At 45.7% G+C, this 27,530-nt stretch overlaps 1 protein-coding gene across 2 annotated transcripts; it reads right to left on the reverse strand.

The window, feature by feature from the left end:
• Positions 1 to 4,811: 4,811 nt before the first annotated feature.
• ARHGAP25 (Rho GTPase activating protein 25) lies at positions 4,812 to 27,372 on the reverse strand. 2 transcript variants are annotated; one of them, XM_087969871.1, is made up of 11 exons: positions 26,846 to 27,372; positions 21,118 to 21,317; positions 15,163 to 15,250; positions 14,249 to 14,368; positions 13,097 to 13,304; positions 11,124 to 11,256; positions 10,094 to 10,167; positions 9,497 to 9,618; positions 8,158 to 8,360; positions 6,697 to 7,304; positions 4,812 to 5,247 (listed from the first exon to the last, which is right to left on the reverse strand). In XM_087969871.1, exons 1-11 carry the CDS (start codon positions 26,904 to 26,906, stop codon positions 5,037 to 5,039), a joined length of 2,028 nt encoding a protein of 675 aa, XP_087825997.1. In that variant the 5' UTR covers positions 26,907 to 27,372; the 3' UTR covers positions 4,812 to 5,036. The 2 variants fall into 2 exon arrangements, with proteins under 2 accessions (XP_087825997.1, XP_026545177.2); XM_026689392.2 differs by lacking the exon at positions 26,846 to 27,372 and having other exon boundaries at positions 21,118 to 21,630.
• Between the last annotated feature and the right edge of the window lie 158 nt (positions 27,373 to 27,530).

The raw sequence follows: 27,530 nt of genomic DNA on the forward strand, positions 1-27,530 counted from the left end.
AGGAGATTCAGCAACTGCCAGCAGGCAGCAGCAGCAGGCGATTAATGCCACATTCCCATCCTCCTTATCAGTACATTTTGTCAAGAGGGCCTAAATATCACATCATGTTTTTATACGCGATAAGTCAAATTTTCACAAGCTGAACCGGCCGCTGCACATGATAGAGTGGTGAGTAAACTTGGGCTTGCCAGCGGCCCCAGAGAAATCCATGAGGGACAGCTGCTGCAAAGCCACAATGTTATTTGTGGCACACTTGTTGGTGTCCTGTAGGGAGAATCCCCACATGCCCTGTGATGACCCAGGGTGTGGCACAAAGGCAACACAGTCAGAGAATAAGTCTGGGTCCCTTTATTAGCTCCAACTTTGCCCCCAATGTTCCGGTTATCTTTCGGTCTGGAGAAAAACTCTCCCCCGAAACTGCGACAGCCTTTGGCTGTAGATATTCCAATCCAAACGTTATAAACTGAAAACTTTAAACTCTAAATCCAACAAGGCAAGATAAGGTAATAAATCTGGCAGGGCAAGATAAGGAGTTCCAGAAGTGAAATAACACGGCAGTAGATCAAACCAGTTGGGAGGATGCGAGGAATTCAGATAACCGCAGCCAACACAAGATAAGCTCAACGTTTGTTCCTGACAATTGCCCCACCCACCTGCCTCAACTCTCTCCCCAGCTGTGCCTTGTGAAGGGAATCGGGGCCCTTTCCTCCCCCATAAGCCGCACAACCCATATTGCTCTCTTCTCTGTTCCTCCCTGCATGTCCTAGGATGAAGAGGGGGTGGGCCTGGGTCTTCCTCTGAACTCCCTCTCCCTTGTTCTACCACTCTCCTGCTCTGCCCAGCCGGACCTTGCCCTTCCTCAGTTTCCTCCATAGCCAACGGAGTCACACTGCCCCTGCTCCCTGATGACAGTCCGTCTTCCTCTTTGGATTCAGACTCCGATGGGGGCGTGACATACCCCTTTTAAAATAAGAAAGCTCCCATATTGGCAAAGTAATGCCCCTCCACCCCTGGGAGAGAAAAGGCTTCCCTGAAATAAAACCAAACTGGTCCCTGTGAATGGATATTTAGTTTCGCAAACTGTTCCATTCATAAGCAAAACAGCTTCAGCTATAGATTCCGCCGAAGGCTGCAATTGATCAGATTAAAAAGCAGAGAGACCAAAGACACCTAAAACCTACATTCCCCACCCAGCTCCAAAGACAGGGAACAACCTCTCGGTCACAATGTCAGGCAACAAAAACTAGAATATTGAAAGGGCCCATTCAGGCACAGAGTACAGTACATTTCACAAGGAACCTGGGCAGGGTTGGGATTCAAACCCCCCAGCAACCAGTTCACTGCCCCGGTTGCTGGGTGAGCGTGGCCACATTGGGCATGGCCTACCGGAACTCCCTGTTTCCGGTGTGCCTCCAGAGCCTGGGGGAGACCATTTTCACCCTCCCAAGGGTCCGGAGGCCTGTCCCGGGCCTCTGGGAGGGTGAAAACAGCCTCCCCAGGGCTCTGGAGGCCACCCAGAAGCCGGAAACAGGCCCATTTCTGGACTTCCGGAAAGCCTCCGTCCCAGAGCTTCCACATGGATCCTGCAGTTACCTCCATCCAAAATGGGCCACGTGGGGTCTCCTGGGTGGGGAGGGGCCAGCTGGTCGGTTGAAATACCGGTTCAGCAAACCAGATGTAACTTTAACATCCGGTTCACTCAAACCGGTCCAAACCGGTAGAATCCCACCCCTGAACCTGGGCATCTAAAGCCCTTAGAACCACATCAAAACCCGTCCACTCACTGGACTGTTTTCTCAGCTGTCCCAGAACCGACTGCTATGTCACTTCGCTTCTGGTCCCTAAAGAAATGGAGACCTCCTTTCTAACTGCAGCCTGTTTGCAATTGATTTTTTTCCCCCAGCATCTTTCTCCTAGTTTAGAACCGGACCAGAATTTACTTCCGAAAGCCCTTTTGGGAGAAAGAGTGGTGAAAATGAAATGAAATAATTGTCTTGGATGGGCAAAAGCAATGGAGAAAAATTTGCATTGGTGGCTGTGGCAAGAAATTATGTCTGAGGATGCAGAAAGCAATTGTCAATCAAACCTTTATTAGGGTCATAGAGCAGCATATTATTTATTGATTAGATGGATGCTTCTCCTTTTTGCTCCAAACCTTTCTTCATGGGAGAGGGAGGGAGGGAAGGAAGGAAAGAAGGAAGAAAGAAAAAGGGGAAGGGGAGAGAGGGGCAGAGGGAGGGAAGGAAGGAAGATAAGGAAGGAAGGGGAAGGGGAGAGAGAAGGGGAGGAAGAGAAGGAAGGAAGGAAGGAAGGAAGGAAGGAAGGAAGGAAGGAAGGAAGGAAGGAAGGAAGGAAGGAAGGAAGGAAGGAAGAAAAAGGGGAAGGGGAGAGAGGGGCAGAGGGAGGGAGGGAAGGAAGGAAGATAAGGAAGGAAGGGGAAGGGGGAGAGAGAGAGAAGAGACAGGGAGGGAGGGAAGGAAGGGGAAGGGAGAGAGGGAGAGAAGGGAGGAAGAGAAGGAAGGAAGGAAAGAAGGAAGGAAGGAATTATAGCTGCTCTCATAAGCTAAATACAAAGAAACCGTCTTTCTCTAAACTGATAAAGGAACCCATGTAGCTATCTAGCTAAGAACTACTATTTCTCTTTCCTTCCTTCACTCCTCCTCCACCACAAACAACAATTTCGGGGCAGAAAGGTGTAACTTTAGTAAGTAAATAAATATATATGAAGGGGTCAGAGAGGAGGGGAATATCCAGAGGGAGCTCAGGCCCAATTGGGCCCCTCTTTCAGCGGCTCTTCCCATTTCCTAAGCAAGCATCGGCTGTCCAGGCTTCAAGTTAGAGGGACTGTTTTCATCCTTCAGCAGATGTTTCCAGATGTCAGGCTGGAGGAAGGTCGATGCCCTCTCTAAAAATATAACCATTAGCAGCTCAATTTTGACTTGACCTTGAAGCCTGCCAGCCCTTCCTTCCCTCAGCTTCAAGCGAACCTCCTTGAATTTTGGCTGGTGGAGACTCAACCGGAAGAGGCCAGTCCTGCTTTCTAGAAAGCAGTGTGTGTGTGTGTGTGTGTGTGTGTGTGTGTGTGTGTGTGTGTGAAACAAAGCCCCTAACTAAGGAAGTGGAAGCATCTTCAGTTTATGCTAAAGTGACCCCACGAGCCCTCCTTCATGGTGCTTTACTGCTCAGCCAAGCTGACCAACGTCATAGAAAAGATGTGTACATAATAAATGTGAATGGTTCTATCCTGAAGGATTTTTTTTTTTTGAAAGTAGCAGGAAAGCACTGTGTGACTTCCCCCCCCCCACTTCCCCAGGGATATGGGGAGGGGGGAGGAAGGAGGCAGCTTTCTGCCAAAAGTTTATAATCAGCCACTGTTCTGCCAAATGATGCGAAGGGAGAAGGACTTGGTGTGGATTGTCATTTGCTGTGTCTTTAAAAAAGTGCCTTTTAAATAGAATAGAATAGAATAGAATAGAATAGAATAGAATAGAATAGAATAGAATAGAATAGAATAGAATAGAATAGAATAGAATAGAATAGAATAGAATAGAAGAGTTGGAAGGGACCTTGGAGGTCTTCTACTCCAACCCCCTGCCTAGGCAGGAAGCCCTCTACCACTTCAGTCAAATGGTTATCCAATCTCTTCTTAAAAACCTCCAGTGTTGGAGCATTCACAACATCTGGAGGCAAATTGTTCCATTGATTAATTGTTCTCACTGTCAGTAAATTTCTCCATAGTTCTAAGTTGCTTCTCTCCTTGATTAGTTTTCACCCATTGCTTCTTCTCTTGCTTTCTGGTGCTTTGGAGAATAGCTTGACTCCTTCTTCTTTGGGGCAGCCCTTGAGATATCAGAATACTGCTCTCATGTCTCCCCTAGTCCTTCTTTTCATTAAACTAGACCAAACTTGGCAAGTTTAAGACTTGTGGACTTCCACTCCCCAAATTCCTGAGCTAACATGACTGGAGGAGGAATTCTGGGAGTGGAAATCCACAAGTCTTAAAGCTGTCAAGTTTGAAGACCCCTGGAATAGATAGAGAGGTAGAATAGAGAGAGAGAGAGAGAGGATAGAGGGAGAGAAAGATAGAATAGATAAAGAGATAAGGTAGATGATAGATAGATAGATAGATAGATAGATAGATAGATAGATAGATAGATAGATAGATAGATAGATAGATAGATAGATAGATAGATAGATAGATAGATAGATAGATAGATAGAGGGTCTCCAAACTTGGCAAGTTTGAGACTTGTGGACTTCAATGTCCAGAATTCCTGAGCTAACATGACTGGAGGAGGAATTCTGGGAGTAGAAGTCCACAAGTCTTAAAGCTGTCTAGTTGGAAACCCCTGAACTAGCCAGGCCCAGTTCTAGCAACCGTTCTTTGTACGTTTGAGCCTACAGTCCCCTCATCATCCTGGTTGCTCTTCTCTTTCTAGAGCCTCAACATCTTTTTTACATCATGGCGACCAAAAACTGGATGCAAATATTCCAGGTGTGGCCTTATCAAGAACCGGACAGATTGACGGAAGATGTCAGGGCTTTCACTCCAAGAAATAGTTCCCTTTTTTTTTGTTAGACATTTGGGGAACTTCTTTGCAGTAGATCTGAAACCAAACTTGGCCATTAATAGGACACATTGTAGGATCACAGAATTAGGGAGACAGAAGGGACTACCAGGATCACACATTACAGACACAGCCCCCCCCACAAAAAAAAAATCCATTTGGAAGGATTCTACGAGGTCTGAACTCTGCACCCGCTGCCAGAAACAGACATCGAATGGAATACAAAGAACAGGAGAGAGAAACATGCAGGCAGGTAGCAAGTTTACTTATTCAAAGACCCCTCTGCATTTTGTTTTTATCATTTACAGATAGAATTAAAATCCCTTACTTGAAAAAGTATTATCCTGTACACAGAGCCACCAGAATCAACCCTCTCGAGCGCAGGGAATCTAGTATTGGCAAACCCACCAGGGGTTCTCTACTGACTTACTAACAAGTGTAAGTACAACAGTCCTTTGACAGAGAGGAATCACAGCTGGTGCGCACACTCTGTCCTCTGCTCAGTTCTTGTGGGCACCTGGCCTGTGGGCTCCAAGGAGTCTTCGTGGGGTTGGTTCTGCTCGCTGACCTTCCTGGGACGTTGAAGGTTCTGGAGCTCTGCAGATTTAGCCTTTTCTTCTTCAATCTCTTTCTTAAGCCTCACCACTTTGGTCCACACTTCAAAGTTTTCCTTCTCAAGGCTGCAAAAGGAAGAGCAAGTTGTATCAAGCCACGATTCAAAGGGGCGAGTCCCGTACTACCGTAGGGTGGGGGGGAAGGAGGCAGAACATCTGGGGCCACCACCAACCCGGGGTCTGGTTGACCTAAAGGTTTAGGTTTACATGGTAAGGCAGCAGAGGGTTTGGCCCACAGAACATCATCACCTCCTGGGTTTTGCACCCAGATGGCATCAATGACTCTCAAGTGGGCAAACAGTGACTCATCCCTGACAATACGCACGAAATGCACAGCAAAACAGGGCATCAAAATCTCTGATTTTCAGGGCATCCATTTCTGCTGCCTCTGCAAAACTGAATATATTTTCTTACACTCCTGTTTAATATCATGCTCCCACATAGTGCACACACACATACACACATGCACACCTGTGGTGGGATTCCATTTTTTTTTTACTACCGGTTCTGTGGGCATGGCAGGGGGAGGTTGCTGCAAATCTCCTTTCCCTCCCCACCCCACTAACCTGCTTTCCAGCTCTGTTTTCCTGTGCAGGGCAACCAAAGAAGACCCAGCCGATCAGCTGGGACTCAGGAGGTGGAGAATAGATGGGGTTGGCGGGGCCAGTCAGAGGTGGGATTGGCTGGTTCTCCCAACTGCTCAAAATTTCTGCTACCGGTTCTCCAGAACCGGTCGGAACCTGCCGAATAGCACCACTGATTCACCCACACCCAGTGAAATGAATGACATCTCTCTTACACTGCATTAGAGGTCACTGAATTATCTAGTTCACACATAATGTTAAAGTGGAATGTTCAACATGGTTTGTTGAACATGCGCACGGTGGCTTGATTTTACATATACATTATAACGAATGTGGAGTTGCAGGTTCTGCTAAGCTGAAACCAAACCACATTCTGGTTTTTGCATGACGTGTGAACCAGAATTCCCTCTGAATTCTACATGGGTCCTGGCCATTTCTTCAGAGAACTGGCCACATTGGTGACACTGATCATCCAGGCTTAGTTTGCCACACAAATCATGGCTTCCTTCGGTGCTGAAACAAGCAGCAATTCACTGCAATCTCTGTCCAAAGTTGCAAACTATGTTTGGTTGAACATAGAATATCCCAAACGCAGGCACCTTGCCAATGAGTTGGACTACAGCTCCCACCATTCCTAGCCAGCACGGCCCATGCACACAATGGGGAAGGATGCAATAAGCCACTTTTAGTAACAGCTTCTTCCCAATCTCTAAAGAGATGCATGAATGACCAGTTGGCTGGAACGGGATGATAGACTTGGAAGGGCCCTGAAATCCAAGGGCTACTGTAATCCAAATTAAGACCCTGCCCCAAAAGGTCTGTCCTGCTTTCAGCATAATGTCATTAAACGAATGATGGTAACCCGAGGGCTACCTGTAGAGTTGGTTGGTTGGAGAGAGAAATGGAATCAACCAAGGTGTTTGCACATTACCTTCTAATTTGCTCCTCGTAGCTATGTTTCTGTGCCATCATGTCCTTCTTCAGCTCCGCAATCATCTTCCTAAGCAGTCCAGGGTCTTCTGGATATACGTTGTCCTCCTCAAACGGGAGCTCCAGAATTGTGGAACCATTTTCTTTAGCCCTGGGAGGGTCACTCACTTGTAAACACGTTCCAAAATCATCTCCTAGTTGGCTTGAAGAACTGTGGTCAGCCTCACTTGGGGCACCCTGCTCCAAAGTGCAGAGGCTGCTGGAGTCGGAGGGCTGTGTGAAGCTGAACAGTTTAGAAATTCCCTGAGACAAAGTCCTCCTGTGACCTCTTGAGGGAGAATTAGGACCGGGCTGGACCATGGATGGAGAAGAAGAAGAAGATGAGGACGATGACCAAAAGTTGCTACTGAAAATGTCACTTCTGTCCACGTTTTTGTGCCTCCTGTTGGAAGAAAAGCTCTCCATGCATTTCCTGTTTGGAACCGTCTGTGTCCTCTTTCGCATGGCCTGCGTCTCCAGGCCATCCCTAGACTGAGGTTCTACTTGATCTTCTGCTGATGGAGCCGAACCGTCACTTAATTTGGAGTTGGAAGCTTCGAGATCATCTTTCTGGAAGTAAAAGCAAGAATGCTGGAGAATGCTGGCCTATTGGACACAACCAAGCAGCTCTGCCCCAATTTAACACGTGGGGGCCTTACCTCACCACTCCCCCCCCCCCCACACCTGTCTGTTCCACCTGACTGATAGTTTGGAGAGGGAGGAGAACTTTTATTTTTAACTAGCTCGAGACCTGTGGTTTGCTACGAAACGATGTGGTCAGGCTTCGTTTTGGGGGGAGGACAACTAGGTTAAATGGTGACTTTAAGCTGCTTTAGAAGGACCCAAAGGCCACATCAAGAGAATGTGGCATTAAAACAATTTTTTTTTCCCCCCAGACCTGTCCATGGAAATTTATACCGGAATAGCTCTCTTTTGTATTTTGTTATTTTGCAACAGTCAGTAAAAAACATATTTATTGATTTAGGTTTTATTTGCAGGCAGGATGTCAGGGGCTGTAGTTCGAATGCTGTCTTTAGGTTTTCATGCTTGAAGCTGTTATTAAAATAGTCGTTTAATTTCACTGTTCTTGTTTTTGCTAGCTTCCTTGAGCGCCCCCTGTAGGCCAAACAAAGGAACTGAAATATCAGAAATAAGCGGTTTTTAATTTGTACACAATTTCAATACGGGCACAACAATCAGGTTTTTGCTTCCATGGGCAGGGGCACACATGGGTCCCACCAGGACTCAGAGGTCTCCAAACTTGGCCACTTTAAGACTTGTGGACTTTAACTCCCAGAATTCTCCCAGAAGGTTTGGAGACCTTTGTGCTTGTGGAGTTGAAGTCCACAAGTCTTAAAGTGGCCAAGGTTGGGCAACCTGCTCCAGGTGAACCACAGGATTAATAAGCCCAGTAGGCACTCACACTTTGCAACAGGCTCCTGTTGTCCCTCCAGGTCATGGACGGCCTCTGGACAGCATCCCAACCCACGGAGCTGCGAAGCACTGGAGCTTTCTTGGAGCCGCTTTCGGAGGGAGGCGGAGAAGCCTGTGTGTCTTTGGCCCCCGGGAAGAGCTTCTTGTGGTCGCTGATCATTGTCGTCGTCACTTTCTGAATCTGCAGGGTCCCTGCAAGGAAAGCACAACAGGCATTGCTTTTAACACGCCGTAGGAAGTTAGCACCCACGCCTCTCCTAGAAAAATGAAATATCCCAGGAAATATTAAAAAGGCAGAATATTTCCCCTAAAAAGAGTAGGAACTCAAAGAGGCAGAAACACACACACACACCTTTGCTAATGAACCATTACTCTGGCCTGGTTCAGTCTATTCTACATAACAAAGATCTACTCCAGGTAGAGCCATAATAGGAATTTCCCAAAGCCCTTTCACTACATCATCATCCAGGAAGGCTCAACCAAGCCTGGGACTCAGGACAGCCTACAGAGTTGCCCCTGCGTGGCCCCATGGGAGTCGGACAACCCATCAGAATACAAGCTCCAATTCAAATCCCAACAGAGGGTATATAAGGGACTCTCAGCCTCTCAGTCCTTCCTTCTTTTCCTTCATCTCGAAGCATGTGATCGTCCTTTTCACTTTGGAGCTCCAAGCCAGGTGGTCCCATCCACCATTAAACCATCTTTCTAAACAACCTCCGTGTTTTCAGTGTCTTTCTTCCCCGCTTGGAACTGAACCCAGAAGGATCATTTTTCCAACAATACAACAGAGTGTAAATGGAAGTGTCAAACTAACCCCAAACACTTTAACCTCAGACTGTCTACCGTGGACCTCGTCCCATTCCTAAGAGGTCTGTAAAGGGCGTGCATAAGTGCACCACCATGCCTACCGTCCCTGTCTTAATGTTCCCCTTTTATTGATAAGTTCGAAACAAAATTTTCCCCTTAAGGAATAATGCAGTGAGTCACAAGGCAACCAACACTTTTAGTTTGTGTGTTGAGTACTAAACAAACAACAAGTACCAGGACAAAACTTACATGTCAAAATGTGCTGAGTACCAAATTCGATGACTTTCAAAGCAGTGGAGTACCAAGCTCCCACTGCATTAGTATTTCTCCCGTTGGTTTCCTAGTTTGATCTACCTCAAAGGGTTGACAGAGAGGGGCTTGAACATGAATTATAGACAGACACATCTGGAGATCTCCAGGTACAGGACAAGCCATTGACAGCAATCTTACAAACATCTGGCCCCTTAGAGACCCACAATGGAGTCAAAAATCCTTGTGCAAGGAGCGGGTTCCAGTTTCACCTCTCATAATAGTCACTGGATCTTCTATCTGGGGACGGATGAGGTTCACCCCGAATACGGTTGCCAGGTTCTCCACACTCATCTTGTTGGTGTCAGAATTCTGCTGGACTTCATGCAGAAACCTGTTGGAATTGAAACCAAGAGTCCAAATCAGTCATCGCTCAGCTGTCCGTAAATGTTGTCGTTCACCCCACGTCCCCCCACGCCTCCTGCGCATGTGTGCACAATCCCCCCCGCCCCCTTACCTGCACTGTGCCTCACAGCAGATTTTTTGCCAGTTTGAGGGTTTGAGGCATTTTGTGGCCTCACGGAGGCTTGAAAAAATCCTCTGCAGGACGAATAATAGGCCCGTTTTGTCACTTCCAGTATTACAGGAAGTGACAAAACGGGCCTATTATTTGGCCTGCAAAGCCTGCAGAAGCTTTTTTCAAGCCTCTGGGAGGCCGAAAAACGCCTCAGACCAGCCGAAAAATGAGGTGCTACCAGTTAAAAATCACATTTCTTAAGATCGGCAGTTTAGGATCAATTCCAAGAGAAAAGCAGCAACGTGTTTTGCTCTCTGGTTGAAAACAGCCAAGTGTTGAAAGAAGAACCTACCGGCAGATGTAGCTCAGAAGGTTATAGTTGTCCGGGGGCAAATGTGCCAACTGCTTCACTAGCTGTGGGTAACCCTAGAAGAATACAAGAAGGGTTTTAATTCAAGGATCATGTAATCCACCTTTTGCAAAGTTCTAACAAGCAAAGTCACTTAACAACCGTGTTACAAACTTAAGAACTGCAAGAGATTTACCCAACAACTCTGGCAAGAAAGGCCATAAAATGGGGCAAAACTCATTTCACAACTGCTGTTATGGTCCGCCGGTGGAGCTGGCAGCAGTCTCGGACAGGGAGGAGGTTGGGGAGGAACATGGGCCAATCTTGGAGGCTGAGGAAGGCTCGGACGAGGGCTCTGCATCGGAGGCAGAGGTGGGGCCAGGGCCATCTGACAGTTATCAGCTGCCTTCGGAGTCGGAGATCAGTGAGGAAGAAGAACAGCTGGAGCCTGTTCCCAGTGTGCGCATGTGCAGAGCTGCCAGGAGAAGGGAACAGTTAAGGAACAAGGCTCAACTCAGGAGCAAAGGCTCAGGTGGACGGTGAATGGCCCCTCCCAGAGGTAATAAAGAGGAGCGAAAGGAAAATGGGGTTTGCAGGAGACAATTAGTTCAATTCATTAGGGTGAAGATCTGTTCCTGACTCCTTGCCAAGTAATTGTTGCTACAACGTGGCGTTTGGACGATATCGGCCTGGCAACTCTCCAAGCCTGATAAAGGTCTGTAGTTGTGAAATCTCATGAAAGACTGTTTGCTGAGACCTTTGCTGGAAAGGAATTCCCTTTAAGCGAAATAAAAGGGGTTTTACCGGGACGAGGAGTTGGCTTCATGGTCTCGGGAAGGTCTAGGCCAAGAACGCCACTTTACTTAAGTCACTGGAGTTCCACCTGTGGCCAAGCTAGGGTAGCAGGGAGATGGACTTCGGCCTCTCTCTCGGACCCCGTGGTGGGGGATCTCGTGATATGACGAGAGTGGGAGGAACCACTTCAGGAGAATCTTCCACAGCCTTGCAAGAAGTATCTGTGATTGTAATTTACCTTGCCTTCGTCGGACGTTAGAAGCTGTCCACACAGGAGGAAATCCTCATACTGGCTCCAAGGAATGACCGGCTCAGGGAGTTCTCGCAGGTAAAGTTTAAACAAAGAAGCCACCGTGTGCACATCCGTGTCTCTGTAAACACATAAATACATAAATAAAGGGAGGATGAGCCAGACATCGCCGGAGGCAGAGTTTCATCTACAGGTCTTAGACTTCGACTTAGGAGCACGATTGAGCCCAAACTTTCTGTGAGTACGTGAGACATTTGTTCAGTCAGCTTGGTCCCATTTTATAACCTTTCTTGTCACTGTTGTTAAGGGAATCACTGCAGTTGTTAGTAACATGGTGGTTTATGGATGTTCTCAGTCCTCCAGGTTATCCCAAAGGTTTTTTTTTTTTTTCAGGAGGCAACTGGACTTTCTGTTTTTTTTTCTTTTGAAGACATTTCGCTTCTCATCCAAGAAGCTTCTTCGGCTCTGACTGGATAGAGGGAAAGGGAAGGATTTATACTCCTTGCAGCCAGCTGGTCATTGGCGTCTTTTTAGAGGGTCGTTGAGGCCGCTTGGAGGTTTACCTGTGTCCTGTTAACTGTTGCATCTAAAATTGATATTCCTTGCAGACAGCTGGTCTTTTTCATCCTTTTAGATGCAACAGTTAACAGGACACATATATTTATTTATTTATTTTTATTTATTTGATTTGTCAATCGCTTACAAGATAATAGGTATAAGTATATACATAGTTAGGACTACATGAAATGGGTACATATAAGAAAAATAAAAGAAACAATAGGACAGGGACGGTAGGCATGTTGGTGCGCTTATGCACGCCCCCTACAGACCTCTTAGGAAAGGGGTGAGGTCAATAGTGGACAGTCTAAGGTTAAAGTTTTTGGGGTTTGGGGAAGGAACTATAGAGTCAGGTAGAGGATTCCAGACATGGACCACTCTGTTGCTGAAGTCGTATTTCCTGCAATCAAGTTTGATGCGGTTAACCTTGAGTTTGTATCTATTGTGTGCTCTTGTGTTGTTATGGTTAAAGCTGAAGTATTCATTGACAGGTAGGACATTGCAATGTATGATGTTATATACTATACTTAGATCGGACCAAAGGCGGCGTAGTTCTAGGTTTTCTAGGTCTAGAATTTCAAGTCTGGTGGCATAAGGTATTCTACAACAAGTAGAGGAGTGGAGAATTCTTCTTGTGAAATATTCCTGGACTTTCTCAACTGTGTTAATATCAGATATGTAATGTGGGTTCCAGATTGATGAGCTGTATTCGAGTATTGGTCTAGCAAATGTTTTGTATGCTCTAGTTAGTAGTGTGATATTACCAGAGAAAAAGCTACGTAGGATTAGGTTAACAACTCTTAATGCCTTTTTGGCTATGTAGTTACAATGGGCTTTAGCACTTAGATCATTAGAGGTGAGTATTCCAAGGTCCTTTACAGAGCTTGGATCATCAACAAGATCTTGACTATTCAGCTTGTATTTTATTTTCTGATTTTTTTTTGCCAATATGTAAGACAGAGCATTTATTTGTTGAGATTTGAAGTTGCCATTTGTTTGACCATTCTGATACATAGTCAAGATCTTTTTGAAGGGTAGCAGTATTGTCTGTGGTATTGAACAGCTTTAAACTTCCAAGTGGCCTCAACGACCCTCTAAAAGGATGCAAATGACCAGCTGCCTGCAAGGAGTATAAATCTTTCCACTCCCCACTATCCAGAGCTGAAGAAGCTTCTTGGATGAGAAGCAAAATGTCTTCAAAAGAAAAATCAGAAAGTTCACTTGCCTCTTGAAAAAAAAAAGCACCTTTGGGTCTGAAGGTTGATTGGCTGGGCTCCCTCCGAGTTGAAACGGATTTAGCCGCCTTGGCAATGCTGACTGGGGAATTCTGGGAACTGGAGGCTCCCTGGTTGTGGAAGCCTCACCAGATGTAACACTGGAAACTTGAGGAAAGGGCCACCTACGGGTCAAAGGAGGGTCTCTCGCCAGCATCAAACGCATCCCGCAGTTTCTTCACCAAATTGTCTTGGCCAGGCAGTCGGAAAACGCCCTCTTCGTCCAGGCCTTTCTCCCTGATGAAGTCTGCACACTTCTCCACCAAGATAGGAACCAGGTGCTGCCCAAATCGCTGTTCGTACATCATGGTGTCCCCCAGCTGTTGTCCAAAGACCACTGGAGGGAAGGAAGAGAGAAAGGAAGAAAAGGGAGGGAAGGAAGAAAAGAAGGAAGGAAGGAAGGAAGGAAGGAAGGAAGGAAGGAAGGAAGGAAGGAAGGAAGGAAGGAAGGAAGGGGAGGGAAGGAAGAAAAGAAGGAAAGAAAGGAGGGAGGGAGGGAGAGAGGAAGAAGAAAGGAGAGGGAGGGAGGAAAAGATGGAAAGGAGGGAGGGAGAGAGGAAGAAGAAAGGAGAGGGAGGGAGGGAGGAAAAGATGGAAGAGAGGGAGGGAAGGAAGGAGGGAAGGGAAGATTTTTGAAATGCTTTTTCAATTCTGCAGACCAAATTCTTATATGGGGCCCTGTTAAGAATTTCAAATTTCAAGTATACTAATAGTAGAATAATAAAAGCATATTGTAAGCTGCCCAGAGCCATTATATCAGTGAGATGGATAGCGTCAATAATTAATAAATAACTAAATAAAATAAAAAGTTAAATACCAAATGTTGGAATCCTCTCGTCCGTCTCTGTGCCAGGAAACCAGCCGGACTCTCCCTGAGGGGGGCTGTCCAGTCTCTTCTGACAATACTCCAGAATTGGAGAACAGACTGTTCTACAACTGGACATATGGACTTAAATAACTCCTGTCTTTAAAGTTTACAGGAGGGTCAGCACAGAGCTCTTTTTAACCAGGTCCTGCTAATTTTATGCAAGGAGACACATTTCGGAAAAACTGCGCATCCAACACCTCAAGAGAGACGCTGTACTGCAAAGATGCCTCTGCAATCCTAAACGTTTGCATGAGAAGATCCTAACTTCCAACATTGCCCTTAAATTCATCCCAGGAAATTCTTGCCTTCAATTCCTGTCCTGGCAATCCGTTCTCTGACCTCTCCAGCTGGGGTGGATATTATGGACCCAGAGGTTCTTTGGGTGGACCCTGTATAATTCTGGCTCTACGTACCTCCTAATGGGGAGCCAACTACTCTTCGGAGTAGCTTGACCCACTCCTCCATGTCAGCTTGAGAATTTGCCATCAGCACAAAGGAGTCTGGCCCAGTTCGAGTTTGCTCTCCTGGAAACCCTGTAAGCGGGGGTGGGGGCAGGGGTTTGCAATAGTTAAACAAACCACAACAAGCTGTATTACGCAAATGCACACAATTATAATTTGCTGACTTATGCACAAAGGACAGGAGTCATATTTCACTGTTTGGTGGTCAGAGGAAGGGGAAGGGCTATGTCAGCTCTCCCGCTCAGCCCAGTTTCCGTATCCATGCAAACAGATTTAGATTAACAGAGTTGGAAGGATTCTTGGAGGACATCTAGTCCAACCCCTGACCCACCCAAGCAGGAGACCCTACACCATTTCTGACTGTCCAGTCTCTTCTTGAAAGCTTCCAGGGATGAAACTCCCACAACTTCTGAAGGCAACTTCTGTTCCATGGGTTGGTTGTTCTCACTATCAGAAAAATTTCACCTTATTCCCACGTTGAATCTCTCCTTGATCAGTTTCCATCCATTATTCCTTGTCTGGCTTTCAGGAAAACAGCTTGACCCCCTTCGTCCTCTCTGGGGCAGCCCCTCAAATATTGGAAGGCTGCTCTCCTGTCTCCCCTGGTCCTTCTCTTCCCTAGACTAGCCAGGATCAGCTCCTGCAAGTGTTCTTCATATGTTTTAGTCTCCAGTCCCCTCATCATCCTGGTTGCTCTTCTCTGCACTCTTTCTAGAGTCTCAACATCTTTTTTTTATAATGTGGTGACCAAAACTGGATGCAGGACTCTAGGTGTGACCTTACTAAGTAATTATGGTTTATCAAAGCATGTGTTTGGTATTCCATCTGGACTCGCTCAAATTGCAATTCAGTTCCCTGTTACTGACCTGGAATGATTTCAAAGATAAATTTTCCAGCTTCCTCGGACCCAGAAGCCACTTCTCTGATGGTGCAGCCTTGAAGTTGTAAGGAACCCTGAAGCCAAACAGTTGCACAACAAGATCAAAAACACAAGCCTCTCTATTCTTTCATCAGACCATGATCTTCGTTTTATAAAATAATTATATTGCATACACAATGCAACAGTAAACATTTCATAATTCACATTCCTTTAAAATGCACAAGAGTATAGTGTATTAAATCTATTTTTAAAATGGTTAATATGCTTTAAATAAATCTAGCAACATACATAGGATCAGATTTGGGGGGACCACTAGAATCACCCACTTCAATGTACAAGAAACTATTGACAGCCGTGGTTTTCGAACTGCAAACTTTAAGATGGCTGGACTTCAATTCCCAGAATTCCAAGTCTGAAAGACACCGATTTACACCATCTAAGAGATGTGGCTTTCCATCTTCTTAGACCCCTCTGAGACGGAGAACCCACGACCTCTGTCGATGGACTACTCCCTCTTGGACAGGTCTTCCTGACAGAAAGCCTTTCCTTATATTCAGATGACATCTAGATAGCTGCAATCTGTGCTCCTTATTTCTGACTCTGGATTCTGTGGCCGGAGGAAAACAAATCAAATCTTGGGTACCAATTAAATGCTCTCACCTTCAAAACCTCAGTGACTTCCGCTGCCTCATTCCACATCCATCCAAACGGATCTGAATTTATAGTCTAGTGCTTGATGAACTTTTTCTTTCACAAAACCCAAAATAAATATTTCCAGGACTGGAGCAGGCTAATTAAAAGCAGCCCCCCAAAAATAATAATAATAACACAGGGCTGCCTACAGAGGAGAAAATGAAGGATTGGCAGCGGGATAGTTTTTAGGCAAGACGTGTGACTGGATTTGTGATGTCCATTCTCCAGCACATGAAGGGATGTCCCATGGAAGAAAATCAAGAGAACGCTGTGTATCCATGTGAGCATGTAACCATCTGGACATTGCAAGCATTTGGGGTAGACACAAGATCCTTCATGTCTTAGGAATACGGCACATGCAAAACAGGCAGGGATATCAACCTGTTGGACCATTCTTTGCAGATCTCTTTTTCTATCTCTTATATCTTTTCGGGCGTAGGAATAAACTGGGGGTCTGAATCAATTCTGACTAACATGGATTTCAAGCCATAAGAAAAAATCCAGTTTGGTTCACAAATGCAAAATTGGAGCGGATGCATTCAGAGGCAGGGCAAACTGAACAAGATCTCTCATAGAGCCCACAGCTAAAAAAAATATGCTAGCTTATTCCATCGCTAGTGAAATCCCAAGATTCTTCTGGGGGGGGGGAAGAAAAGGAGGCTGCTCACCTAATGAATCAGGCCGGCAGGGGTGAGATTCTACCGGTTCAAACCGGTTCTATAGAACTGGTTGTTATGATTCTGCACAGTTTGGAGAACTGGCCAATCATGTCCCTGGCTGGCTCCTCCCCTCTCCGCCTGCCCCTCCCCACCCAGTCAGTTCTTATTGTGCATGGGCAACATCACGCACATGCCAGATATCGCTGACTGCATTCTCCCTCGGCCAGTCACTCCTTAAGATATTTCTTCCCCTCCCAACGATCAGCTGTTCCTATGATCAGCTGTGCTGGGATTCCCCTCGATGTCTTACTGCTTTGCCCAGGAGGCTTCCCTGAGGCCTAGGGAGGCAAAAAATGTAGGGGAGGCACAGCACCACCACCCCCTCCATTTTTTGGCCTTCCCAGGCCCCAAGGAAGCCTCCTGGGAGCACAAATGCCCCCGAGGAGGCTTCCCTGAGGCCCAGAAGGCCCAAAATACGGGGGAGGGATTTGCTGCAAAAGAAGGAGAAGGAGAAGGAAGGAGGAGAGGAGAGGAGGAGGAGGAGGAGGAGGAGGAGGAGGAGGAGGAGGAGGGAGGAAGGAGAAGGAGGAAGAAGAGAAGAAGAAGAAGAAGAGGAAGAAGAAGAAGAAGAAGAAGAAGAAGAAGAGTTGGAAAGGAGGAGAAGAGGAAGGAAGAAGAGGAGGAGGAGGAGAGAAGAAGGGATTTGCTGCAAAAGAAGGAGAAGGAGAAGGAGGAGGAGGAGGAGGAGGAGGAGGAGGAGAAAGAGAAGAAGAAGAAGAAGAAGAAGAAGAAGAAGAAGAAGAAGAAGAAGAAGAAGAAGAAGAAGAAGAAGAAGAAGAAGAAGAAGAAGAAGAAGAAGAAGAAGAAGAAGAAGAAGAAGAAGAAGAAGAAGAAGAAGAAGAAGAAGAAGAAGAAGAAGAAGAAGAAGAAGACGACATGCCCACCCAGTTACATGGCCAGGGCCACAGAACCTGTTGTGAAAAAATTTGAATCCTACCCCTGCAGGCCAGTCATGGGGCCAAGCTAGGAAGGTGCCTTGTGACTTGAGAGAGCTCAAGTTCCTTGCAAGCTCTGGTGCTTTTGATCCTGGGTGGACCAGAGCAGGAGGGTAAGCAACATGGGTTGAGCTACTCTGGCTGTTGGAAACCAGAAACAGGCAGGGCTGGGTGCCAGAGCTGAGCAGCAAGACTGCCGTGGCAAGGGAAGACACGGGCAAAATTCTGAGAAGGGAAATTTGCAGACAGGAAGCAAATCGAGAGGGAGGGGGACGAAGAACAGGATGTCACCCCCCACCCTGGGTGAGAAGGTGTCAACGGTTTGAGCAGGCTCTGTTCTTCCAACACTTGGTTGCTCTCCCGAGACAAGAGCTGAACACGCGTAGGCCAGGGGAGTAAGGATGGCGTCAAGGGAGAGCAGCTTTTGAGAAAGGCTCTGGAATTGGGACCCTGCCTCCCACTCAGAAGAGTTGGAGGGCATTAGAGAAGAGGGGAAAAAATAAAGATCAGATAAGGGCTGTCCTGCTAGATTCCAATCGAGTTGATCTAATGATGCCAAATAGCATTTAGGCAAAGATCTAGATTCCTCGGGAGGCAGCAAAGAGTTAGAGATTTCTGTTTCTCTTTGGGACTATCTAGTTAGGGGCAAGAGATTTGTGCCACCCAGAGATGCCAACCACAAAGATGCCAACTTGGTCCTCCTTCTTCCCAGAAAGGAACTTTTACCAAGATTTCAGAAAAGGTGCCATTTATTGGAATTGTTCATGGAATGAAATAAAGTTACGGGTGCAATTTTAAAAAAAACCAGTAATTTATACAGTGCCACTTAAGCTGGCCTGAGATTTAAGGCCAAATCTTAGCTATTGTACCATTGCAATTTGGCATTGTATTTGCAAAGAGCCCAGGAGCTGTAGGGAAGGGGAAAAAAAACAGTTCAGGAGCTGCACCCAACAAGGCTGTCCGTTCCTCCTACTTATCTAGCAGTTGAAATATTACACATCGTCAGCTAGAACATTTAGAATGAATTGGGAGGTTTTGTCCACCTACTGAGTCTTTCTGAAGGACCTGGGATAGGTAGATGTTGTCATTTAATAACATTAAAATATTGCAGGATGTCAGCTCTTCCTAGTCAAGTTGCCTTTTGCAACGGAGTCATGGTGATTTGGTCATGCCACAATGGTGCTCAAGAAGTTTTGGAATTGCACACAAAATGCTTATGATGATGATGATGGTTCATCCCACGATATTTAGACTGGATTTGGCCATTTTATCCAACGAGTCCTTCCCAAATCCCTGGGATAGGCAGATGCTGTTGTTTGAGGGGATTAAAGGTATATTTCTGCAATCTTCCTGAAAGCATAAGCGTGCATAAGCGCACCAACGTGCCTACCGTCCCTGTCCTATTGTTTCTCTTATTCTTTTATTTTTCTTATATGTACCCATTTCATGTATTCACAACTATGTATACATTTATACTTATTATCTTGTAAACAATTGGCAAATCAAATAAATAAATAAAATAAATAAATAAATAAATTTCTGCTACTTTACAAGCTATTCTTTTTTTTCCCAAAAAGGAAAAAGATCCGCTTAGAAAGAAAAACAATCCAGATTGTTTCAGATGGAAATACTCCGTGTGGAGGAAGCCTTAAATTTCAGGAATAGCTTGAAAATATTTTACTGGGGTTGTATTACAATGATTTATAAGTACTAATCTTCCTATAAATTCTATCACAATTCCACTTGAATGCATTTTCATGTAATTCTTTGAAGCAGAGAAGATGGGAAGGGAGCCAGCACTTAAACCCCTATATAATTTACAAAGGTTTTCAAACCATCACATTTATTTTCAATTTTATTGTTATCATTTGAAACTGAGGAAAAAAAATACAACAAATCTCTAAGTTGTTGAACAGAGGGGAAGGCTGACTCTCCATTGAAATGATGGATATTTTATTGACTCAATGATGCATTTATTTGTAAATGAAAATCAGTGTTAAATTTTCCCAATTATTACCAGAATTGCATTGGCAGAACTCACAGATCCAAGCATAATATTCGAATAAACTTATTTGAAGCTATTAAATGACACTTATGGATCTCTGGGCTGCTTCATCCCACCTGTCAATAATGGGCCTCATTGATCATATCACCCCAGCTTGGGAAAGAAAGTCTATTAAATTTAATATGTATGTATCAGAGGTGGGATTCAGCAGGTTCTGGCCAGTTCTGGCTGAATTGGTTGACAGAGGTGGGCCAAACCTAGAATCAAGCAGCAGCATGGAGGACATCAACTGAGAATGGATGGCGTGATCATGAATTTAAGTTCCGAAAATCAGACTAAATATTGCACCCTGGATGTAAGCCAAAGGAGAAACTCTGAAACCTCGTCTTAGATGAATCATCCTCTACAAAGCTCTTCCTTTCACCAGAAGTTGTCTCCAGGAAATACAAACCATAAGACAACTTTGTCAAGGCTGATCCAAAGGCTTCTGAAACATGATTTCTTCAACTCTCTCCAGAATTGGAGCAAGAGCGAAATGCCTCAAAAACTCTCAGAACTAGAACAGCCCACCAAACTCGTTCCTTGCATTCTTTCCTTCCCAACTCCTTAAAACCACCCTCAAGTCATTTGGCATTGTGCAATGCTAAAAACCAGCAACCCTTCACTGGTTCAGATTTCAAGCTGAACTGAAGGGAAACAGAACTGAAGTTGGAGGTTGCAATTCAACCGCTAGTCTTCTTCTGGCTCAGGAGAACTGCACTGGCCTCGTTGGCACCAACTCAGAAAGTTCAAACTGCCCAAGGAGCTGCTGATCCAGTTCTACAGAGGGATAATGGAGTCTGTCATCTGCACCTCTATAACTGTCTGTTTTGGTTCTGCAACCCAACAAGGCAGACACAGACTTCAGAGGGTAATTAGGACTGCAGAAAAAACAATTACTATCAACTTGCCTTCCATGGAGGACCTGTATATCCTGCACGAGTCAAAAAGAGGGCTGTGAAAACATTTACAGACCCCTCACATCCTGGACATAAACTGTTTCAACTCCTTCCCTCAAAACGACGCTACAGAGCCCTGCACACCAGGACAACTAGACACAAGGACAGTTTTTCCCCAACGCCATCATTCTGCTAAACAAATAATTCCTTCAACACTGTCCAACTTAGTATGTCTGCATTACTACTATTATTAATCTTCTCATCACTCCTATCACCCATCCCCTCCCACTTGTGACTGTATGACTGTAACTTTGTCGCTTGAATCCTTACGATTTATATTGACTGTTTCCTAGTAGGATTTGATGGCTTATTTGTACCCTATGATTATCATTAAGTCTTGCACCTTATGATTCTTGACTCTTGACTCTTTCCTTTTATGTACCCTGAGAGCATTTGCACCAAAGACAAATTCCTTGTGTGTCCAATCACACTTGGCCAATAAAAAAAAGAATTCCAATTCTCCTCTTTTGTAAGGCTACAGAAGATAGAAGGTGCCTTTCTACGCACGTCGGTGGCTCCAAACCCTTCCCCCCCCCCATCAGCCCTCCGATCACCCCAGAAGCATAAACATGCACCCAGAACCCTCCCTACCTGGGGTTTCAGATCTTCCTCTTCCTTGTAATAAAGCAGGTGTTGTCCCTTCAGCACGAAGTACCTCTGCTGCCAGTTCTTGACGATGGAGCGCTGCTTCTTCAGCCAGCCGGTCTTCAAGGGGCGCTCCAGAGGGTTGGGGGCCTGAAGCCAAGTGCTGGAGCCTTTTGCATCAACGGCCATCATGCTCTGCGAGCGAACTGGGGAAGAGAAGCCAAATGTGAGCCCAGGAGAATGAACACCGCTGGAGGAACAAGCAAGAAGGCAGTCAAGGCAGGCCCTCTGCCCCCAAAGCATGCGATGCTTCCTTGATAGGGAAATCTCTCCTTTGGGTCTCCCGAACCGGACCCAGAGAGCAAAGCTGGGTTTTTTTTTTTGCTTTGCTAAGCCCACGCCTGGGGCAAGGAGTTTGCTGGAAAGGAAGCTATTTCTCTGAGTGGACTTCCTTTTTCCTGTGTAGGCGGTAAGCTTTACAAATAAGAACATTTAGAGAGAGAGAGAGAAAAAAAACTTTCCAAGGCATCTTTTTTTCAATCATTAAAGCTTCAGAGCAGGGGTCCCCAAACTTGGCCACTTTAAGACAGGTGGGCTTCAACTCCCAGAATTCTCCAGCCAGCTATGTTGGAGTCGACAAGTCTTAAAGTGGCCAAGTTTGGAGACCTCTGCTACAGAGGAACCCATGGGACTCTTGTCTGAGTGGAGGACATGATGTGTGGGTGGAGTGAGTCCACCAAAACATGCCTCCATTGTTCTTGCTGCATTTGTAAGCTGTCCTCGAGGAAAAGACAGGATTCTTCACCTATTTTGGATCTTATATGCTGCCTGGTTAGATGTCAAAGAGAGCAGTAGATGCGTAGCTCGGTGAAAATGCACCTGGGAAAACAAGATAGAAGTCCTCCAAGAGAAAAAATCTAAACTGCAAAGAAACAGAAGGAAGAGACAAACAAGTGGCCTCAAGGCCATGGGTGGGAAGTGTTATTAGTCCCCATCGGAAAGTCGTTTTTAGTCAGGGTGGGTGTTCAGGGTGTTCAAGGAAAGGAAGGGCTTGGGACCTTCCAACTTTTGCAAAACCTCATAACAAAAGGTCTTGCAATAGAGCAGAAGGGACACGGTGGCTCAGTGGCTAAGACGCTGAGTTTGTTGATCAGAAAAGGTCGGCAGTTTGGCGATTCGAATCCCTAGCGCTGCGTAACAGAGTGAGCTCCCATTACTTGTCCCAGCTTCTGCCAACTGAGCAGTTTGAAGACATGTGAAAAATGCAAGTAGAAAAATAGGGGCCACTTTGGTGGGCAGGGAGCAGCGTTCTGTGTGCCTTCGAAGGCGTTTAGTCCTGCCGGCCACATGACCACGGAGACGTCTTCGGACAGCGCTGGCTCTTCGGCTTTGTAATGGAGATGAGCACCGTCTCCTAGAGCCAGAAACGACTAACACGGATGTGCAAGGGGAACTTTTGTCTTTACCTAATAGAGCAGAAGGCATGTAGCTCATGTCTGAACCGTTGAGGGTCTTCATGTCCTTGGATTGCCAAGAGCAGCAAGAACGCGAGAAAGTTCTCAGGGCTAGTTGTTTGTTGCTTGCAATGGAGGTCTTCTGTCGATCCCATCCCTTCCCTAAGTTCTTTGTAAATGATTAGGGCCTTCCTAGAACCTGAAATCAGCTTGGAAGGTCAGCCTCGTGGCTACTGCCAGAGTCCACAGAAGAGTTATCGGCGAGAGAATTCCATAGTCAACCTCATCCTAGCCAACTTAGAATTCATGGATAAAATGAAAATCTAGTTCAGGGGTTGATCTAGCTGTTGCCATTTCTACAACCTTTCAAAAGTCTGATTAGAGAGCTCCGTGAGCGCCTGAATTTGATTGTCAAGAGAGGGACGTGAAGAATGGCAGCTTTTCTCTTGCGCCATTTTAATCTATCGTATCATTTTGTTTTTCTTATTATTGTAGTGCTCATTCATGGGGAGGCAAGTTATGCTGCTCAGGCACAAGGCCTTTGCTTTCCTGACAGTAACCAAAGCACCACACTCTCTACATTTTCTGAAAGTGGGTGAATTAGATTAGATTAACAAGCATTAAGGCACCTTGATTTAGAGGGATTAAGAGTTCAACATATAGACTTGAAACCAGAGATATTTTTATTGGGAATTTTACCTGATACATATAGTAAAGATTTAAAATATTTGATTGTAAATGTATTAACAGCGGCTAGGATTGTATTTGCTAAAAATTGAAAAAATGATAAAATACCATTACAGGAGGAAATTATTAAGAAAATACTGTTTTTTTTAAAAAAAAGTTCAACAGAAGAAAGGTTTTAATTTTTGCCACTGTCTGCTGCCGTCAAGGAACTTCTGGAGGACTTCTGGTTTCTTCACTTTCGACCCAAGAGAGGCCACCTGGGGTTGTCTCTCAGCTGCCACCCACTCCCAAGAAACGCAACGTTTGTGTTTTGCTTCTTGACTTTCTCTCTCTCCAGAGACAGACAGACAAACTGGTTGCAAAGAGGAGACAAAGTGGAAACGAAACTTCTGGTGGAGTAGAACAGCTCAGAACGTCTTCAGCTGATTTGCGTGGATGGAGAATGTTGGCCCCATACCTGCCCATTTCAACTCCAGCTTAGTTCAGTTCTGATCCACCCACCCACCCACAAAAAAAAACCCTCTTGGAAACTTTTCCCAAACAGAGAAATGCTGAGGAAAATCCTAAAGAAATCTAGAATTTGTTCCCCAGTGCTCTCTGCTGGCTGCTGATGGGTGAGGCAGGAGGAAATGGAGGGTGTGAAGTTAAAGAAAAAAAGCGTTTGCCTCTTTCCACTTTGATTCCTCTGGAGGGGTGAGCGCAAGCTAACGTAAAATGGGGGTCACCAGAGTCAGAGGATGAAAAAAAGCGGCAGCATCCCAGCTCTGCACTCTCTGCAAGTTCTACGCGGAGATCTCCATAACGTCCACGGAGTTCAAGAACAGAATAGAATAGAAGCTGGACGGGATCTTGGAGGTTTCTAGTGCAGCCCCCCTGCTCCAACAGGAGAGTCCAGCTCCCCAATTTTCTTAGGACAAAACTTAGCCTCCTTTCCCTGATTCTGGAGGTCTCACCCTTGCAAACCGTGACCCCGAATCACTCAAGACTATCAAAGCAGAGGAACAAACAACAACAACAATAATAATTTTCTTTTGAAAGAGTGGAAACCTTTTACTGTATAGACTTTTTGTTACCGAATTGATGATTTATAGATTCGGAGATTTGGAGACTAAAAAGGATTAAAGAAAGAGGGGAAAGAGTTAAGTTGTTAAGTTGTAAAAAGAAGGGAAAATATCAAAATCCTATTCTTTCTTTCATTTCTCCTCCTGCCTCCTCCTCCTCTTCCTCCTTCTTCCTCTTCCTCTTCCTCCTCTTCTTCTTCTTCTTCCTCCTCCTCCTCCTCCTCCTCCTTCTTCTTCCTTACCCCCTCCCTCCCTCCCTCATCTTTGGTTCTTTTCTTGCACAAATAAGTTTCGTTTCATTACCAAACTCATCAGTAGGCTAGCACTGATGATGTTATCTAGTTTAAGTAATGAAACATCTGCAAGAAAACAACCAAGCTCAGAAACCACCAAGAATCTCACAGTCCTTTCCCCTCTTCCTCTCTGCAAACAAAAGCAGAAGAGATGTAGCTGCATCACATATAAAAGAAGAATCAGAGACTTCTGGCTGTTGTTTTATGTTCCAGAAATAGGATTGGTTTTCCTTTCACTTTTAACATGCGAAAATCTGTTAACACTGATTTCAAGTTTTGTGACCGGAAGAGGAGTTGAAGAACCCAAAATACCCATGTTGAAAGGGCCTGAACATGTAGAGCTACATTGCATTTTGATTTCCCTGTCCTGATGTAGAAAGATGAAGGAAACCCAACAAAGACTCCAATGGTTCCCTTGGGTGTTTAAAAACTTTAAGCAGGTGACTTAAAATCCAGACAACTAGCCACTTTTGATTTAAGGAAGGACAATATTCTTCTTTCTACGTAGATTTGTTTTCCTAGTACAAGGGTCTTCAAACTTGGCAAGTTTAAGACTCGTGGACTTCAACTCCCAGAATTCCTGAGCTAACACAACTGGAGGAGGAATTCTGGGAGTTGAAGTCCACAAGTCTTAAAGCTGCCAAGTTGAAGACCCTTGTCCTAGAAGTTCATTGCCTTTCAAAATGGTAGTCTAAAACAGGGGGTCTCCAACCTTGGCCATTTTAAGACTTGTGGACTTCAACTCCCAGAGTTCCTCAGCCAGCTGGCTGAGGAACTCTGGGAGTTGAAGTCCACAAGTCTTAAAGTGGCCAAGGTTGGAGCCCCCTAATCTAAAACAGCACTAATCTACAACTTGACAGGTTAGTATTCTCCTAGAGAAAGCTATTACATAAAAACTCCCAACCACATTCAAGTGGAGGGATTTGCAAGTGTGGGAAAATCCAACTTTTCTGACAGTATAAAAATCTTCATTTAGAAAAAAAAAAAAAAAGAACAAGGAGAGCACAAGGCCTCAAAATAGTAAATTGAAGATCAAATATGTTTCTTCCGTAAACGATGGGGAGAAAGGCTGCACTGGAGGGGGAGAAGAAATGAAAATGGGAGAAGGGAAATTGGTGCGAAAAGGGAAGGTGTTGGAGAACAGTAAGTCAACAATGGTTGACCGTGGAACCACTAACTTCTTCAGAAGGTTCTTGGAAACAGAGCAGATCCCTTCCTGCCAGGGTCAGGACCAGTGAGCTAAAATGCCTCTCAAATGACAAAGTGCTTGTGAAAATTAGGATCACATCCTGTCTAGTGGCTGGTGCTGAAACAGAGTCCAAGCAGGGATCCTTGGGGAAAGCAACGGATAAGATCGGTTGCTGATAGAACCCGTTTCCTGCTGCATCCTGCGCTGCGTCCCTTTTCTTGAAGACTCATGGGGAATGACAACAAAAAAGGCATTGAGAGCCAGAGAGTTTGGCTTTGTCTGCTCAAAGCAAAGAATGCACCCTCCAAATGGAGATTTTGCAGGCGCAACTGGAAACCCTGATTCAACAGAGATGCTACGGCACGAATGGGTGATCCACCAGAACCTTCAGCCTCCAACCAAGATTGCCCTCCTATTTCAATACACCTTCCCTTATTGGACGCCATCTGAAAAGTGATTGCAAAGAAGGGAATGGATGCAGTCAACCTTGCGGGGGTTCCACCTTGGCGAAAATAATAATAATAACGACGATGATGCCCTTGGAAGGGGCAGCCAAGCGCTCTCCTCCGGCTGTTAGAAAAACAGAAGTGGGGGAGGAGGAAATGGCTTCTTCTTCCAGCTTGTGAGAATGGAACCCTGGAGTCCCCGTAAAAGGCAAACGCCAGAGCAAGATCTTGCAAGGAAAGAAAGACCACCTGCCTGCAATGCAGAAGAGCGGTGTTCCAACTGGGCGACGCATTTAAACCAGTGCCCTAACATGGCCTATCACTAGATACAGAGCTTTGTCTCCAGGGGCTACATTTGCCTAGGGCTGCGCGGAGGGCTGGTCCTCAGCAGAACACTTTCAAAACTCAAACCCACCCCGGGACCCGCCAAGAGACAGGCTGAGGAAGGAGGAGAGGGTTTAAACCTCTACACAGCCAGGAAAGGGAGCAACTCCACATTTCCACAGCCTTTACACAGTGCCCCCCCCCGAGGACAAAATCTTAGGGCTACTATTGACTCCTCCTTGACTCATTTTTTTAAAAAAAGAAAAGAAAAAGAGAATACCTATTTTGGATATTTCCTTCTTCAGATGGAAATCCCAGTGACGAGGAAATTTGAGAGACATCCCAGCCCTGGGTGTCAGGTTTGCCTCCACACAGGGGGCCTGTAAGGTGGGTCCTTTTCCCTGCTCCAAATCGTGAGCCGTGGCGAGAGGTGGTTCAACTGACGGCTGAGCTTCCTTGAGAGAAACAGAGACTCGTTGGGTTTGCCAACAACTTCCGCCTACCCAGCGTGGGACCTTCTGCAACACACAAGATAGTTCTCTCTCTCGCGCGCGCTCGCTTTCTTGTGGTGCAAAGTCAGCTCGCTCCCTTTCCAGGTGGTTAAGCCCGGCCTCAGTCCATTGGACAGCCCAGAAGAACCTGGTGGGGGGGGGGTCACCCCTTCATCCTTGGCAGGTCCTTCTTGGTTGCATTTAGCTCCATGTTCTCCAGAGCGTTCCTCTGCAAAAACCAGACGTGCCAGGCAAGGCACCCGCCCTGGGTGGCTGAACACATGGGTGCTGCTGTCTCACCAGCATTGAGGAAGTGAGCCTTCTGTGGGCGAAGCTGGTGGACTAAAGCCAGGGAGGGGAGTGAGTGAGTGAGTGAGTGGGGAAAGAACAGCTAGGAAGCCTTCGGGAGTGTTTCGTCTGCTCGATATCAGCCCACAAGATTGGAAAATGACTAAAAGGCAGTGGTGCACTTGG

This window comes from Notechis scutatus, chromosome 7 (genome assembly GCF_049901735.1).
Source record: "Notechis scutatus isolate UNSWTSFEM ecotype Mainland chromosome 7, rNotScu1.2, whole genome shotgun sequence".
Classification (NCBI taxonomy): Eukaryota; Metazoa; Chordata; class Lepidosauria; order Squamata; family Elapidae; genus Notechis; species Notechis scutatus.